Raw genomic sequence first — 18,329 nt, 5'->3', positions numbered from 1 at the left:
CTTTTCTGATAGTATTTTTTAGGCTTCAAAAAATACAGCACGAAATAATGTAATGTAATACAATTGAATCTTTAACAAAAATTGTTAAAAAAATTGTTTTATTAATTTAATTTTTATTACAGTTTGATATGTTTAATATTGTATTAGTATATTAATATTGAGTTTATGTCATATTTGTTGTTTTATTACGTTTTAGGACATTGTTATCTTTAGGACTATCCTAAGACACCTATTTGTATGTCCTAACTTTAGGACCAAATTTAGGACATATCTTATTTTAGGAGACTTTCATTAACCTGACTTAGGAGTAAGACGTGTCCTAAGACCATCCTAAGACATGTCCTAGTCCTAGGACATCTTCGTTGACACGGCCCCTGCCACCCAGGCATACAAACACCTGAGGAATCCATTGTTAATTTGTAAAAATCTTAAAATGCATGATGTTCAATTTATTGATTATAATAGAATATTTGCTCAGTCCAATACTGTCATTAGCATAGTTTTTGTTGACTTTTCATTAATGTTATAATTTCAGGCAGTTTATAAAATGCCTATTAATTTTTTCAGGCATTTTAAATTAAAAAAAAATGCCTGAATCTTTAATCTAGAAAATGACTAAAATATTTAGGCATTGCAGAAAATTCCTTAATTGATAAAATACCCGATTTGATATATATATAAAAATATATATAAATAAAATTGAGAATGGAAATGGGGAATGTGTCAAAGAGACAACAACCCGACCAAATAAAAAAAAGCAACAGCAGAAGGTCACCAACAGGTCTTCAATGTAGCGAGAAATTCCCGCACCCGGAGGCGTCCTTCAGCTGGCCCCTAAACAAATATATACTAGTTCAGTGATAATGAACGCCATACTAATTTCCAAATTGTACACAAGAAACTAAAATTTAAATAATACAAGACTAACAAAGGCCAGAGGCTCCTGACTTGGGACAGGCGCAAAAATGCGGCGGGGTTAAACATGTTTGTGAGATCTCAACCCTCCCCCTATACCTCTAACCAATGTAGAAAAGTAAAAGCATAACAATACGCACATTAAAATTCAGTTCAAGAGAAGTCCGAGTCTGATGTCAGAAAATGGTTTCATATACATTTACGGTGTAGACGGTATCTGAAAACTGTAGTTTTCATTCGAGTAACCATATGAATGATAGTTTGTGTTGTCTTAGGCATTTTATTAATGCTAAATGATGATTCTTATAAATGAAAATACATGTGCACAGACAGTTAAACAGTACTATTTTGAAGATGTGACAATAATATTTCTAAATAAGAAAAATGTAATAAAAAAATTAAGTAACTTCAATATATAACAATAATGAACACACATAAAACAGCTGTTTAGTTGTTAGGTCCATCTTTTTTTAGTTTCTTCGAACAGCAAAGGTATAACCAAAAGAAAGAGAACTGCAAAGAGAATTTATGCAATTTCTCAAAGTTATTATTTTAAAGAAGGAGTTATAAGTAGGCCGAGTGTAGGCCTCTTGAATACAAAATTAAATAAATTTATAAATCTTTAAAAATCTCTTATCTCTTATAGCATATTGTATACCATTATTTCCGCCAGATATACAACTTTACCGAGATGTATATGAAAACAAGTTAAGATTAGAAAAGGGGAATTCATTGGTGGCATTTGGAATTTAATTTCCTATTTATAGATCTTACCGACTAAACAACCAATCGAACACAGTTATTTCTGAACGTCATTAACTAAATCGGTCGAAAATCTTATTTCTATTCGACAATATAACTATCCCGATACATTTCTCTGGTTTTGTTGAGTAAAATGGATTCCACTGATGACTGTAAAATGCAAACTGATGATTTTACGTCTCTGCAACCTACTGAATTAGTTTCACAGGATAACCCAATTTCTTATGATCAGGTGGAAAACAGTACTGGTGGATTTGTGTATCAAGTAACTGATTTAAAAAGAGTTCTAAGATTTCTATGTTTGGGTACAGAAAATGGATCATATTATGCTAAAGAAAAGGAGCTTCTGCGAGAAAACATACAATGCATCGACCGGTAATATTTTGGTTGCACTTATCTGTTTGCGTGAATATTGTTTTTCCCAAATAAAACAATTAAACAATAATAACATTTTTCAATATGGCAATTATATAATACTAAAATTAATTAATCCTTGTTTTAAAATAATATGCATAAAAGCACGAAGAAAACATATTAATATTGTTTAAGTATGTCTTTAAAATAAATTAATGATAAACCTTTTAAAACAAATTTGAAATTAAAAGAATTTTTTTCCTGATCTAGCATAGATTTTCATATACGATTTTGCTTTTTGATGTAGTTTTTTGTATCGTGTGCTCAAGTAATTATTTCATCGGCATCGTCGCATTGTATTTGCTTTAAAAAAAAAAAAAACTTAATTGTAAAAAATCAAGGAAGTATAGAATTTTATTTCAATCAATCATTTACTAAAAAACAAATCGTTTAAAATATCTATTATTCTATTAATGATATATTTTATTTTGCAATGTATAATATTTCGATGCTATAAAAAAAAAAATCGTTAATTTAAGGAACAAATAAACGGAAAACTTAGCCGATATTTAGAAAAAACATAGTAATGTCATTTGGTATCTGATGGATACATTGTATGTGTCTCATGTTTGATTAGCATATATACCATACATCCTTTTTTTTATTTTTACCATTTATTCTTCATATCATTTTCAAATAATTTATTTAATACAATACCATACATAAAAATTACCAGGACGGTACAATGCCAAACTCGTGTGTTGACCCAAGATATTGTTAGTTTTAAGTGTTGAATAATATTAGAGGAATAAAATACAATATTTTACCCTGTAAAATAAAAACTCTTCATATAAATCTGTTGTTTGCACATTGTAGAACTATTACCAGATAATTTAAAATTTAATTGCAAAACAAATTGAAAATTAATTGTAAAACTTTTTTTAAAGCAGGAAACGGAGTAGATGTAACGGTTTATTTCTTCCTCTGTGATATCTTATCCTGAGGATAATTTATCACGGTAATTTTTTTCCAGGCATGGTATTTCACAGGTAGAATTTTTTGGGAGAAGTCAAAATCTATCTGTGTTATGCGGATAGTATGTACCGGTATATATTTTCCTTATCATATTTCATAGAACCCTGTGAAATATACACCCAATAACTAGTATAAAGGTTACTGGCAATCACTATATACCTGACTTTAATTATAAAATGTTTCACAAAGGTAGAACAAATTTGCATAATTTATCAAAGGGAGGTAATTATGAGCAATTTATATTTTTAAAGATATTCAATATAATATATTCCTGAATCTATTTCATAGTGAAATTTTTTTCTTTGAATCTTATTTTTTATATATTCATTTATATAACAAGATGACTTACAACATAAGTTTTTAATAAGACAGATATTATTTCACAGGTAAATACTATCCAGCTGTTAAAATTGCTTTTGTGCCAATATATTGTTATGCTATAATTTATCTGAATTCTTATGTTTAATGATAATTTTCTTTTTAAAAGAATGATATTTACTTGAATTTTTTCAGGAAATGTTTTCAATGATTATTTGTGAAATAATTCCCTTTAAAATACTTTTTTTTTACAAAATAGGTTTAATTCAAATACACTTTTAATATTTCATAGTATTTGTAAAGGATAAGTTTTTTTCTAATGACTATTCAATAAGTTAACCACCCAGATATAATTTCACGACAAAGGAAATATTTTCCTCCGGATAAAAAAATAACAACAATTACTGTGACATTTTTTCCTTCGGATCAAATTTCACCCGGATATAATTTTGCTTTACAAAGACTTTTTTTTTTACATTTTTTTTACTGCGTGTATGTTGTAATCAACGTCAAATACTAAAACTGTCTTTTATCATTTTAATTTGATTTTGATAAAATGGATCTTATTGAAGACTCTAAAATGAAAAATGGGAAGACAATTAAATGAAAATTGAAAAGCTGCAACATTTTATTATAATAAGACGGAATGAATTATACATATAATCATCTTCATTCCTAACCAAAAACATAATCAATACACATTACATAAAAAAAAAAGTGTTGGATCATCGTACACTTAAGAGTCATGCATCGTGTAATTGAATTTGCAGTAGATCTACGTTTTTCTTTCCTTTTTTTTTTATGAAAATCACATGAGGTATTTTTATTTTATACAACGAAAGAAGAAGTAATAATGTGACGTTTATGAAAGACCATCATAAGACAACTGAATTAGAATCTTAAATTGTTACAGTACTAGAAGTTTTAAATGTGTCCTCAAATAAGACATGTTTGATAATAAAATTGAGAATGGAAGTGGGGAATGTGTCAAAGAGACAACAACCCGACCATAGAGCGGAAAATATCTGAATGCCACCACATATGAGATCTCAAATATATCTTTAGATTGTATCAATACCTGCCATTATCAGTTGTTACTATAGTGTATGCAGTAGAAGTTGTTGCTGCCAATTCATATTGGAATATACGTGAATTTTTGTTCTAAAGAGGGTTTAAAACATTATTTTATTATAACTTTCGAATTTACATAAGTTATCTTGCAATTTGATTAGGGTCTTTTTGTTTTGAATTTTTCTCGTAGTTCGGTATTCTTATGATTTTATTTTTGTTGATATATTTAAATGGTGTCGTGCATGTCAATAAATCACTACAGCTTTTTTATACAATAGGTACGGATATGGAAATAAGTTTCACTTATAATAGTTGCATATCATTGGTACTTAACCGTGCCATAGATGAAAATACATGTGTTCAGAGAGTTAAACAGTAAAAATGCAATTAAAAAGATATATATATATATCAAAATGAAGCTAAGAAATTTAAATAACAGCATTACAAATACTTTTTTTTAAATATTGTTGGATGGGTCGGTTATTCGATCAATGATTGCATACTTTTTTAGTTAAGGAACAGGACAACGGATAAACAAGTACTGCAGATAGAAATATGCATTGCATCGATCGCTCTGTGAAAAGCATGATTGATCTTGTTTACACTGGTGTGTTTTCTTGTTTGAAAATTTCTTGTCGCAATTATAATGAATGTCATGTAAACGTGTTAAAGGAGGCGGTGTTATTTAGTTTCCTCCAGATGCTCATAAAATGTCTCGTATATTTTGAATGTTGTCTAACATATTTGAATTTGGGCTTAAAATTTATTGCAATAGGTGTGATAGTGATGAAAGGTACCAGGATTATAATTGTATACGCCAGACGCGCGTTTCGTCTACATAAGACTCATTAAGGACCCTCAGATCAAAATAGTTGTCAAACCAAACAAGTACAAAGTTTGAAGAGCATTGAGGACCCAAAATTCAAATACGGCTAAGGTAATCTATTCCTGGGATAAGAAAATCCTTAGTTTTTCGAAAAAGTTTTGTAACAGGAAATAAAATTGTCATAAAAAGCCCCATTTTGAAACCTTGTCATTAATAATCAGATATGTCCCAAGTCTTTGCACGGACAGATATTTTGCTGCACGATCAATATTTCAAAGATATAAATGTTTGAAAACTATCTGTTTGTGTATAACAATGGTCCATATCTATTTTGTCATAAAACTGTGTGCATCTAAAAGATCTAAGAGATGTCCTCTTTGGAGAGACAAAAGAGATGATTTCAACTTTCCAATTGTGAACTTTCCATTTCTAAGTTGCAACATTCCAGCAGCACCTGCATACGGGGTATATATCTCCAAATTAATACGATATTCCCGTGCTTGCATTTCTTATCATAATTTTCTTGATAGAGGGTTGCTGCTCACACGGAAGCTATTAAACCAAGAGTTCCAAATGGTGAAGTTGAAATCATCCCTTCGAAAGGTAAACCTAGACCACCAAAAGTAGGTTTTTGTTTGTTCAGTCCAGTTGGCAGAGGGATCTAGAGCGCTAGACACGGTGAAGGCGGTGTTATCTCGATATTTTAAACTTCCGGCAAGGGATGCACAAAAAATGGCAAAGGTGCAGTGAAAATAAAATAACAACTTTTAAAGCTATCGAAAATATGAAATTTATAATGTTATTTGTATCGAAACTTGGGTATTTAAGAAAAAAAACCTTTGATGGCTTTGGTACCAGGAGGATTAATATAATGCTTTATTTGCAAAACAAACCAAAAACAATTTCGGTTATGGCAAGTACATAATGAAACCTCGACAAAATTATAATAATAATTATGATAAAAACAGTAATTGGTCTCCTTTCCTCAGTTCTAATGACTCTATATAAAAAGAAACAACTGCTTTTACATCATTTGGTGTATTATCACGAGTTTATCAGTAAAATTAAGTGTATTAAAATTAACCTATTTTGTATATAATATTTTAGAAAGATTTCTCTTTTATTTTCATTAATTTTACAGTTAAGGCAAAAATGGAATTCATCGTCTGAGATATTACATATTTTTCATTTCTTTCATTTCGTGGTATTTTTGTATATCGTCCAGTTTCTATTAAAAGACAATGATCTTTTATTCTAAATTAATTTGGTTAACATTTTTCTTGCTTCTTTATTTGGGTGCGATAGGTATTATTTCATTTGGTTATTTATATTATTGACGAAATTTGTATAGATATTATACAATTACTGTCTTTTGGTGAGGTAAATGTGTGGTTTTATTGACTTTTGAAAAACTGATATTCACTGAGGCCAACGGCCGAAGTGAATATCAGTTTTTCAAAAGTCAATAAAACCACATATTTACCGAAACAAAAGACAGTAAATGTTTTATTCCATATTCCGAGAGAAATTAATGTACTGGAAAATATTTACCAAAACCAATTGTACATCCAACGTTTTTTTACCAAAATTATACACGTAAAAGCACGCGACGTTTTGCGCGGTGAATATCCTTTTTCCGCAGGTGAATATGCTTATTTATTCAAAAGTCCATTCATATAGAAAAACCTACTAATATTTTATCAATATGGAATAAATTTTATTATTTTCGTTCAAGTTATTTATTGTATCATAAATAAGAGTTTGATACATGTAATAGTTGATATAATATTTCTTTATTTGGGGTTTTAACTTTTTAGCCTGCTTTAAAGTTTTAGTTTCCTCAATAAGTTTGATGTCAATATTTATTTCTTGTGACACAATTTTTTTCAAAAGTATACCAAGAGTATGTTTCCTTTGTATCTATTTTTTAGTTAATTTAAAGGCTTCCGAAAAATGATGCCGATCGTCTGATATGTTTACATACATATATACTGAGTAAACAAGAAATATTTGTATCAGTTTTCTTTGAATGCATTTTGAGACAGTCCCTTCAAATCGATATAAATCGTAAGGTAATCCAACAACTTAATATAAAATTTGATCCTATAAATAGCAAGGTAATTCAATGTCTAAAAATATAATTATTGTTGCATTGTATTCTACAAAATATACGTGTGAAAATATATTTCTTTCAACTTAGACAAAAATATTAAGAAAATTCTTATTACAAAAATGTTAAGGAAATTCTCATTTCAAATATAAATTAATTAAATCAAGGATTTGTATAGGTATACTTCCCTTTTAAATCAATACTTTTACTGCGAGGGCTCCTTTCAGAAAACAGTTCCGGTGAAAAGTCCCTTACCTATAAATACATAAAGTGACGTCATGAATAATATTCGATAAGCTCAAACGACAACATATTTTCTAACATGGATTCAATAAAAGATTCAAAAATGCAAATTGATAGTGAAGATTTCGGATCGATTCAACCGAGGGGGGACCTTAAGTCTCAGGACGAAAAAATGACTTATGATCAAGTTATGAACAGTACTGGCGGATTTGTGTACAGTGTAAATGACTTGATGCGAGTTTTGAGATTCTTATGTTTGGGCACTGAAGGTGGATCGTATTACGCAAAAGAACCTGAATTAAAAAGGGAAAATATTCAGTGTATTGACAGGTACCAAGCTCTTGGAAAAACTAAAATTGGTGTTATATGTTGTCAATTTTTCATAATGCCAAAATAGAAGAAGAAATCAATCAATGTCGAGTACCATTTTCCATATGAATTAAATTTAATAAGTAGGAATGAAGGCATGCTTTACATTTGACATTTGACTAGAACAGATCTCAAGTCCTGTTTTTTTTCCTACGAAATGTTTAATGTTTACAATAAATGATAGCGCGGCGATGTTAATGTAAAAATTCTTTAATTGGAGGTTAAGAAAACACTTTAAAAAGACTTCATTGCTGGGTAAAGAATTGATAAATAATGAGCTTACTTGAAAGTAACAATGCTGAACTGGGCATTTAATAATTAGGTAATACAGATGGATAAAATTTGCACACATGTACACAAATTTAGGAATTTATATTTCTTGGGACATTGCAATACAAATGACCTTCTTTTGTTTAGTTTAAAAATCTGAGGCCTATTATATAAATATTTCTTTAATAGTTGAAATAACGGACAAAATGGCATAAATCATTAATGAACTTAACCAATTTGTCTCTTTCTTGTTAATTGTTAGGGTAACCGCTAATGATGCACAACCCTTAAATACAGTCCATCTAGAGTTCAACTCTCTGTGTTCATCAATATGCAAGTGAAATGGTCATTCCAAATGGCAATCACTACAAAAAAAACTCGGCTATAGAACATGACAGTGAATTTTACAGACTTTCGAATATTATTTGTATTTAGATAAAATAGTAAATCGGTCTAAAGCAGTCTTGTAAATAATAACAATAAACTATTCAGTAAACTGAGGGGGGGCAAGGGGTTAAACTGTTATGCTGTTATGGGGCGATTTAATTCTTTGTTATCTGTTATTTTGAAAATACATTTGCTGTTAGCTGTTATTGTCTTATTCATTGTTAGCTGTTATTGGGCTTTTAGTTTTTTTGTTATCTGTTATTCTGATTATGTATTTGTTGTTAACTGTTATTAAAAAATGGACTGTTAGCATTTTTTTTGTACAGTCAATATTCGGTATAAATTGAAGATCATTGGACATTTGGGTCTAACACTACTAATATGTTTGTCCCGTATTCAGAGAAGGATTCCATTGTACCCATCACAGAAGTGAGGTCCAGGACAATTCAAGTATATCTTATGACTATCCTTTGTAATAAATTCCATTTTTTTTTATGAATGTGTATTTAGAATTATCCTAACTTTTTGTATGAGAATAATGTTCCTTGTTTCCCGTACGAACATATTAAATTAAAACAATTCTTAATATGACAAAAAGGAAAACATATGGCCAGGAATATCTGTAAAGGATCTCAATTAAGGACTAGGTCCTAACAACCAGTTAATCTTTTATATGATATGGTACATAGACTCAGCTCTGTGATTCTTTTCAAAGCAGAACCAAATGCATTGTACAATGAAAGTTCCAACCATGTACTTGGGTCCGAAGCTGCACATAACTCATTACAAACAAAGATTTATTTCGTTTCAAGCCATTGTTTCCCTACTAAACTATGTATTCTACTTACTAGTACACTTGGTACAATCAAAAACCTGGTAAAAAATTGTTCAAATAAGGCCTTTGAAAATAGTGGAATAAATTGCTTTAGGAGTGTCAAAATTCGTTGGAAGTACTTGATAAATTGCATGCTTATAATTGGTGCTTTTGATTTTTCTACCCTATATACCACTTTGCCTCATAGTCTTATTAAGAAAAATTCACACACCCATTAAATGATCATTTAGAAAAAGTCAGAACATGCAAACTCTTTCAGGTCATTTTTTTATTAGCAGCAAAGGGAGCTTCAGTCAATATATATAAGCAATACACAAACGTTTCAAAAGAACTGCTGAAAGCATTTTTGAGTTATTTTTGAAAACTAGAAAATACCACCTTTTTCTAATGAATAAAATCCCTTTACTCAATAACATAAAATCTAAAATTAACAAAAATCGAAAGGGAGTTTACAACAAAAGATATAAATATTTCAGCAAAGTTTCATGAGAACTGCTGAAATCATTTTTGTGTTAATATCTGAAAACTGGAAAATCCCCCCTTTTAATTAATAAAACCCGTTAACTCGGAAACTTAAAATATAAAATATAAAAAAAATTGAAATGACCTCATGTTAATAGATATAAACAATTCACCAAAATTCCTTGCTCTGTGAAAGCATTTTTGAGATATAATCAGAAAACTGAAAAAAAATTAGATATATACAATTTCCCAAAGTACGCAAATTGCATTGGTGAAAGAGTTTTTTTTAGTTATTAACGTCCGACATGTTGACAACAGATGGACAAGAGTATACCATAACACGTTCCGTAAACGAGCGTATAAAAATATTATAATATATAAAGTAGTAATTTAAACACATTCTAGATACATAAATTAATACTGAAAAACATAGTCATAGAAAATGGAATGCATTACAAAGGATTATATCCGTAATAAGAAATACTGATTGGTCAAAGATCGAATTATTTAATATTTCATTTACTGTTATCTGTTTTTGTCCATTTTAATTCATTGTTATCTGTTATGAGCCAAATCAATTGACTGTTTTGCTGTTATTGGGACCCCCCTTGCCCCCCCCCCCCCCCCCCCCACCCCCCTCTAAACTGATAAAAACAAAATTGTGTGTTACTCATTTTGATAATACTGTGAAAATTCAAAATTTCTTTTCTTCTTTTAAGAAAGGAAAATAAACGTGATATCTGGAATTCCACTAAATGGGGAATAATTATATAGAGGCAATTTGTAAAATAAGGAGTAAACTAATTTGCATACATATTTTACATTTTATTTTCAGACTGATAATGAATGGAAGGGGATCGGAAGTGGTCAATTTGATTTATACAGTGAGTACCGAAGGGAGAGCATGTAAACAGGGACCAACATTGTATGCTTTGGCCATATGTTGCAGATGTAATGATTCGAAAACAAAAACCGCAGCCTACAAAATTCTTGGCAGTGTTTGTCGGATTCCTACACATCTTTTTGAGTTTGTTAAGTACTGCGAGAAGGAAAGTTCTGGAACGGGTTGGGGTAGAGCCCACAGAGTAGCTATCGGTAAATGGTATAATGGTTTTTCAAAAGACCCCAAAAAGTTGGCATACCTTGTAACAAAGTACCAGAATCGTCACTCATGGAGTCATCGGGATGTGGTCCGCTTAGCGCACATCAAACCAGAAGATAGCAAAATTGACATGATTTTGAAGTACGTTGTCAAGGATATGGCAAGTGCAAATAGTATGTACTCTGAAGATAGCTCTGTTGTAGATGTAAAAGCTTTTCTTGACGGCGTCGAAGAAGCCAAGAAATGTACCAAAAGTGACATCCAAAAATTACGATCTTTAATCGTTGAACATCAGTTAGTCCGTGAACATGTTCCAACAGGACTTCTGGACTCGAAGGAAGTATGGGACACCCTCCTTCGTTTAATGCCAATGATGGCTATGATTCGGAATCTTGGCAAAATGTCTACCTTGGGGCTGTTAGATTCTAAATCTTTCGGGGAAACACTAGTAGTGGACAAACTTACAAATGAAGGATTGCTGAAGTCTGCTAGAATTCATCCGTTCTCTCTTCTTGTTGCATGGAATCAGTACAAAGCAGGTCGGGGTAGTAAGGGCAAACTTTCGTGGAGCGTGAATGACAATATAACAAAAGCTTTAGAGGAGGCTTTCTACAAAGCGTTTAAGAATGTTCCTCCGACCGGAAAACGGTACCTTCTAGCAGTAGACGTCAGTGGATCAATGCAGACACCTGTAATTGGGTCGTCCGAAATCGAGGCTTTCGAGGCATCAGCAGCCATGATGTTATTGACTGCAAGAACAGAGGACAATTTTGAGGTTATTGCATTTTCAAAGGGTTACACAAAACTCGATATCAACAAAGTAGACACTCTTAACACAGTTCTGAAGAAATGTAGTAATCTTCCGTTTTCGGGCACTGACTGTTCAATGCCGATGTTGTATGCTATTGACCACAAAAAGAAATTTGACGTCTTCATCGTTTATACCGACTCCGAAACTTATCATGGAAAAATGCATCCATCTGAGGCTCTAAAACAGTACAGAGAGTACGCAAAGATACACGACGCACGACTGATTGTAGTTGGTATGGTCAGTAATGGCTTCTCAATCGCGGATCCAAACGACCCGTTTATGATGGATGTTGTCGGATTCGATACTGAAGCACCGAAAGCAATGTCAAATTTCGTTATGGGAAAGTTCTAGTTTTTATTATCCGCTAGGATGTCCATTAAGAAAGTATACCTTGATTAATACAATTTGACTCGTGTAAATACATTAAAATTTAAAAACTGACTATATTTAAACAAAAAGTAAAAAATCAAGCATAAAAGATATGTAAGTCCAATAAACAAACACGTGGGATCATATTGTTTTGACACCTCTGTATTGTAAATGTTTGTAAATATATGCATATTTCTGTACATATTTCACATTTTCTCTGATTAATGATTGTACATTGTATAAATTGATAAAAATGTATATATATAGAAAAATTATATTATGTATAAATAGTGAGTCGAATATAATAAGTCAAAAAATCAACAATCAATAAAGCACTCTTGTCACTCGTTTAAATAGATAGTTTAAAATGATTCTTTAGAATGAAGAAACAAACAAATAATGCGTAAATATATCACTCGAAACGTGTCCAACCCCATTCCAACCCTCTTTCAAAACCCTGGATCCGCTCCTGAATTCAAATCGGTTCATAATATTTATTTAACTGTAGATAATTTTTATTCATCTTTAGACAGTACTAATTTAACTGAAGTAAATAAATTATTTAACACACTGTGCATAAAGTTACGTTAATTGTTTATTTTTTATACGACCGCACAATTTTTTTTTGGCTTCGTATAATGCTATAATGTCGTCGTCTGCGTCGTCGTCCGAAGACGCCTTTAGTGTCCGGACAATAACTTTAGTTTAAGTGAATGGATCTCTATAATATTTTACCAGAAGGTTCAATACCACTTAAGGAAGGTTGGAAATGATTTGGGGGTTATGGTCCCAGCAGTTTAGGAATAAGGGCCAAGAAAGGGACCCTAATAAGCATTTTTGTAGTTCCCAGACAATAACTTGTGTTTTAGTGTATTTATCTCTATGAGATAATACTATATAAGTTTTCATACTACAAAGGGATGATGAGGATCGAATTTTTTTTTAGAGTAAAAAAAGGGGGGGGGGGATATTATGTTTTTCTGGTTAATGGACAATTAAGACAATTTAAAAGCAGTGTAAAGAGTAATTCAAATTGAAATACATTTAAAATACAATGTTGCGTGTTTTTGAATATACCTCCCTTACACTACTTGTAAATTATGTATAAAGAAATGTCAGGTTTTGGACTATTTGCCCAAAAAAGGGGGGTCAATAGGCAACAACATAGTGTATTGCACAAAAGCGAAAAAGGTGGGTAAATATTTTTTTAGGGTTGGGTTTGGGAGGAGGTCAATTCACAACAGCATAGTGTATTGCACAAAAGCAAAAAGAGAGTCAACTTTCTTTCTTTTTTTTTTTTTGGGGGGGGGGGGGGGGTCAATTCCCAACAGCATAGTGAATTTCACAATGGCAAAAAATATGTATATTCAAATCATATAGCCAATTATAGCCAATTATAAGTTCTTTGACTACCGTCATTATGTGTAAGGAACCTATTATGTGTCAAATATTTAAATACAATCAAAATTCAGACATGTATCAAGCGCGAATATTGTGTCCATTATTGTCATAACTGCTCAGGGTTAGACATTTGCGGTCGTATCCAGCTGTGCATGGCGAAGCAGTTTATTGTACTATTGTATGTATATATTTTATTTATTATTGCTTAATCCTAGTTGTAACGAAAATATGTGCCAGTAAAAATTGCACTTAGTCGATTGTTTCACCTTGCAGTCTGTTTCGAGATTTTTATACGACCGCAAATTTTGAAAAAATTTTCGTCGTATATTGCTATCACGTTGGCGTCGTCGTCGTCGTCGTCGTCGTCGTCGTCGTCCGAATACTTTTAGTTTTCGCACTCTAACTTTAGTAAAAGTGAATAGAAATCTATGAAATTTTATCACAAGGTTTATGACCATAAAAGGAAGGCTGGTATTGATTTTGGGAGTTTTGGTCCCAATATTTTAGGAATTAGGGGCCAAAAAGGGCCCAAATAAGCATTTTCTTGGTTTTCGCACTATAACTTTAGTTTAAGTTAATAGAAATCTATGAAATTTTGACACAAGGTTAATGACCACAAAAGAAAGGTTGGGATTGATTTTGGGAGTTTTGGTTTCAACAGTTAAGGAATAAGGGGCCAAAAAAGGGCCCAAATAAGCATTATTCTTGGTTTTCGCACAATAACTTTAGTTAAAGTAAATAGAAATCAATGAAATTTAAACACAATGTTTATGACCACAAAAGGAAGGTTGGTATTGATTTTGGGAGTTTCGATCCCAACAGTTTAGGAATTAGGGGCCAAAAAGGGACCCAAATAAGCATTTTTCTTGGTTTTCGCACCATAGCGTTAGTATAAGTAAATAGAAATCTATGAAATTTAAACACAAGGTTTATGACTATAAAAGGAAGGTTGGTATTGATTTTGGGAGTTTTGGTCCCAACAGTTTAGGAAAAAGGGGCCCAAAGGGTCCAAAATTAAACTTTGTTTGATTTCATCAAAATTGAATAATTGGGGTTCTTTAATATGCCGAATCTTACTGTGTATGTAGATTCTTAATTTTTGGTCCCGTTTTCAAATTGGTCTACATTAAGGTCCAAAGGGTCCAAAATTAAACTTGGTTTGATTTTAACAAAAATTGAAACCTTGGGGTTCTTTGATATGCTGAATCTAAAAATGTACTTAGATTTTTAATTATTGGCCCAGTTTTCAAGTTTGCCCAAATCGAGGTCCAAAATTAAACATTGTTTGATTTCATCAAAAATTGAATAATTGGGGTTCTTTGATATGCCAAATCTAACTGTGTATGTAGATTCTTATTTTTTGGTCCAGTTTTAAAATTGGTCTAAATTAAAGTGCAAAGGGTCCAAAATTAAACTAAGTTTGATTTTAACAAAAATCAAATACTTGGGCCTCTTTGATATGCTGAATCTAAACATGTACTTAGATTTTTGATTATGGGCCCAGTTTTCAAGTTGGTCCAAATCAGGATCTAAAATTATTATATTAAGTATTGTGCAATAGCAAGTCTTTTCAATTGCACAGTATTGTGCAATGGCAAGAAATATCTAATTTCACAATATTGTGAAATAGCAAATTTTTTTTTAATTAAGAGTTATCTTTCTTTGTCCAGTAAAGTAAGCAAGAAATATCTGCAAGAATTTTTTTTAATTGGAGTTATCTTTCTTTGTCCAGAATCAACTTAAATCTTTGTTATATACAATATACAATGTATATTCACTTTTTACTACCAACTGATAAATTTAAATAATCTTTACCATTCAGTGATAACAAGCAGTTTTTTTACATCTTAATATTTTATGATGTATTTAAACGAGTAGTAATTGTTGCAAACTCCATTAGAATATTTTAATTGAAATTAGTTTTGGAATAAGGGAAAGGGGGATGTGATTAAATAATTGGGTTCAATTTTTCTCATTTGAAATTTCATAAATAAAAAGAAAATTTCTTCAAACATTTTTTTGAGAGGATTAATATTCAACAGCATAGTGAATTGCTCTAAGAGAAAACAAAAATTTTAAGTTCATTTGAATACATTCATTCTGTGTCAGAAACCTATGCTGTGTCAACTATTTAATCACAATCCAAATTTAGAGCGGAATCCAGCTTGAATGTTGTGTCCATACTTGCCCCAACTGTTCAGGGTTCAACCTCTGCGGTCGTATAAAGCTACGCCCTGCGGAGCATCTGGTTCCTTTTTGATAGCCTCATGTTCCCAAAACGTCTAGTTGGTCTATACAAATGCATTGGTATAAAATAATTTAATTCTTATCCTCTTATTCAGACAAAACAGTAAAGAGCTTTTTCAAATTTGCTCGCCCATTTGATATTGCAATAGAATTACTATTAAATCGATTACAATACTCGGTTAGTATATATGTTGCTTGTTTTTGCTTTGTTAACTTACAGCTGTAAACAAACACGTGCATGGGTCATATTGATTTGAGACCACTGTATATAAATGTTTGTAAATATAAGAATAGTTTTGTACTTATTTTGCACGGTTTATGAATAATGATGGTACTTTACATACTGCATATTAAACAGATTAAACATATCAAAATTGGGACGCTATTAAGAACTTTATAATTGCATGGTAATCGACTCTTATTAGTCATATCGTGTCAGAATGCAGAATCTTTTGCGTCCATTTTGAAATTCCTGTAATAATCCGTATGATGCCCAACTTGATGTATTACAATTGAATAAACCGAGCAAGAAGAGAGAGAAAACACACAAGTATCTAGTTCATTGTCAGTGTGTGTCGTTTGTTGGTGTGGTTCATAAGTGTTTCTCGTTTCTCGGCTTTTTTTAAAATATAGATTAGACCTTGGTTTCTCCGTTTGAAAAATTTACACTAGTCATTGTTTGGGCACTTTATAAACGTGTAGCTTGATGTTCGGTGTGAGTCAAGGCTCCGTACTATTGAAGTCCGTACTTTGACCTATAATGGTTTACTTTTACAAACTGTAACTTGGATGGAGAGTTTTCTCATTTGCACTTATATAACATCTTCTTCTATTTAACTGTAATGAAGCAATGTACTGAATTCAGTTGTAATGGTGTTATTATCAAACATGATTTATTTTGAACCTTGTATATGTAGTCCAGTTACAATTAAAGTTCATTTCAAAAATTGTAAGTCTTTTATACTTGTGTGTATAAATTTAAAACAGATGCGGGGTTTACATTATTGAGACAGCAACCCTAAGACAAAATACTAAAAGTACATATATATATAGGATATCTCTATAATAAGGTAAGGTTTAAATTCCCCAGAATTTTTAAAAACCTTAACAAAAAAAATCAAAGACCTGTCGTAAACATCGAAATAACTAAATATTGAACAGCGGAGATCTTGTGCAAGGCCTTTAAATTTTATGAACATTTTATTATGGCCTTCAAATATACTTTACTTTTACTTTACCCGTTTAAAAAAGTATATGGTAAATGGATAACAATACTATTATAAAAAAAATCCTTACCAATTGCAAATGCATTTGAATATGGGTGCAATGTAATATAAAAATCAGACAATGCATGTGGTATACTTGCCAACCATGTACCAGAGACAAAAAAAAACAGAAGCACTTATCAACGTGAAGTCAATGCACGACCTATGAAAGGCTCCGAAAGGACAAATGTAGAACATTTCAAACGAGAAAATTTCATGTTTATAAAACGAAAAATAAAGATTGAAGGAGCAGTGTTAAAACTATAAAAAAAAAAAATCCGCAACAAATTAGTGCATAGGCGAATCCAGGGCGACGGCATCCCCTTTCGTGGGAAAAAATTGGTTGATTATAGGGGGAGTAACTGAAACATGACTAGAGCCCCCCTCTTTCCCCCCTCCCCCCCCCCCCCCCCCCTTATGAAAAGTTTTGGATCCGCCACTGTTTAGTGTCAAGAAACATGTCAATGCTTGTATTAAGTCCATTTTTATTGAAAAATGAAGAATTTGGTGTTGATAGAAGATCGTTCAATGTTGTATTGTCAATTACGGCATCGGGGTTGCTGTGACAATTACTTATATCCAATATCCACTATTTTTCGTATTTAAAGTAACGTTGTTTTTCAAAAACCTAATAAAAATATTTTACATCAAGATTCAGCATAACAATTTGTCAAATTATATTTACTTGAATTTTGACTAAAACCAACCTTTTCCCGGACTATTGTCATTCTATTATTATTTTTTTCTTTTGTAAATTCCCAGATTCTAATATTGACATCCAAATTTTGCAATTTTCACAGCTTTGTAAATATTTTAACTTCAGAGAAACCAGGTATTTCTTGAATTGTACTTGTATAAGTTTTCTTGGTGCCAATTTTCAACATACCTTTCAAGCCTTTTGTTTTAAAGTTCTAAAAAAAAAACTAGAACAGAGGTACTCCAAAAATAACCCCTGGTTTTCTGGAAATCTTAAATTAGTAAACAAAGGAGCGCATTAATTCTCAATTTTTAATGCAAAGTCATAAACAAGTAAATTTTAGCTCAAAATGGGCTAAATATAATTTTCTTTCATCAAAAGTTAGATTTCTGCAAATTTCTTGGTTAATAGTTTAAGTAAACAAGGACATCAAAAGCACTATTTTGTGTCAGAGTAGGGCTACTTTTAATACGTTCTATA

The 18,329-nt window shown here is 31.2% G+C and overlaps 1 protein-coding gene across 2 annotated transcripts; it reads left to right on the top strand.

Moving 5' to 3' along the window:
* The first annotated feature begins 1,771 nt into the window (after positions 1-1,771).
* On the top strand, positions 1,772-13,173 carry LOC134685381 (RNA-binding protein RO60-like). 2 transcript variants are annotated; one of them, XM_063545095.1, is made up of 2 exons: positions 1,772-2,052; positions 10,793-13,173. In XM_063545095.1, the coding sequence occupies exons 1-2, from the start codon at positions 1,811-1,813 to the stop codon at positions 12,219-12,221; spliced, it is 1,671 nt and encodes a 556-aa protein (XP_063401165.1). In that variant the 5' UTR covers positions 1,772-1,810; the 3' UTR covers positions 12,222-13,173. The 2 variants fall into 2 exon arrangements, with proteins under 2 accessions (XP_063401165.1, XP_063401164.1); XM_063545094.1 differs by lacking the exon at positions 1,772-2,052 and adding an exon at positions 7,658-7,964.
* Positions 13,174-18,329: the final 5,156 nt, after the last annotated feature.

The sequence above is a fragment of the Mytilus trossulus genome, chromosome 9, assembly GCF_036588685.1.
Source record: "Mytilus trossulus isolate FHL-02 chromosome 9, PNRI_Mtr1.1.1.hap1, whole genome shotgun sequence".
NCBI classification, from domain to species: domain Eukaryota; kingdom Metazoa; phylum Mollusca; class Bivalvia; order Mytilida; family Mytilidae; genus Mytilus; species Mytilus trossulus.
Note: the sequence above shows the minus strand (reverse complement) of the source record. Positions and strands in the feature narration are given on the sequence as shown.

What these genes read in the sequence shown, in the direction of transcription:
- LOC134685381 (XM_063545094.1), top strand. Translation starts at nt 7,714, where the DNA reads ATGGATTCAATAAAAGATTCAAAAATGCAAATTGATAGTGAAGATTTC. An exon ending in AATATTCAGTGTATTGACAG is followed by an intron (nt 7,965 to 10,792) that starts GTACCAAGCTCT and finishes TTTTATTTTCAG; the next exon opens with ACTGATAATGAATGGAAGGG.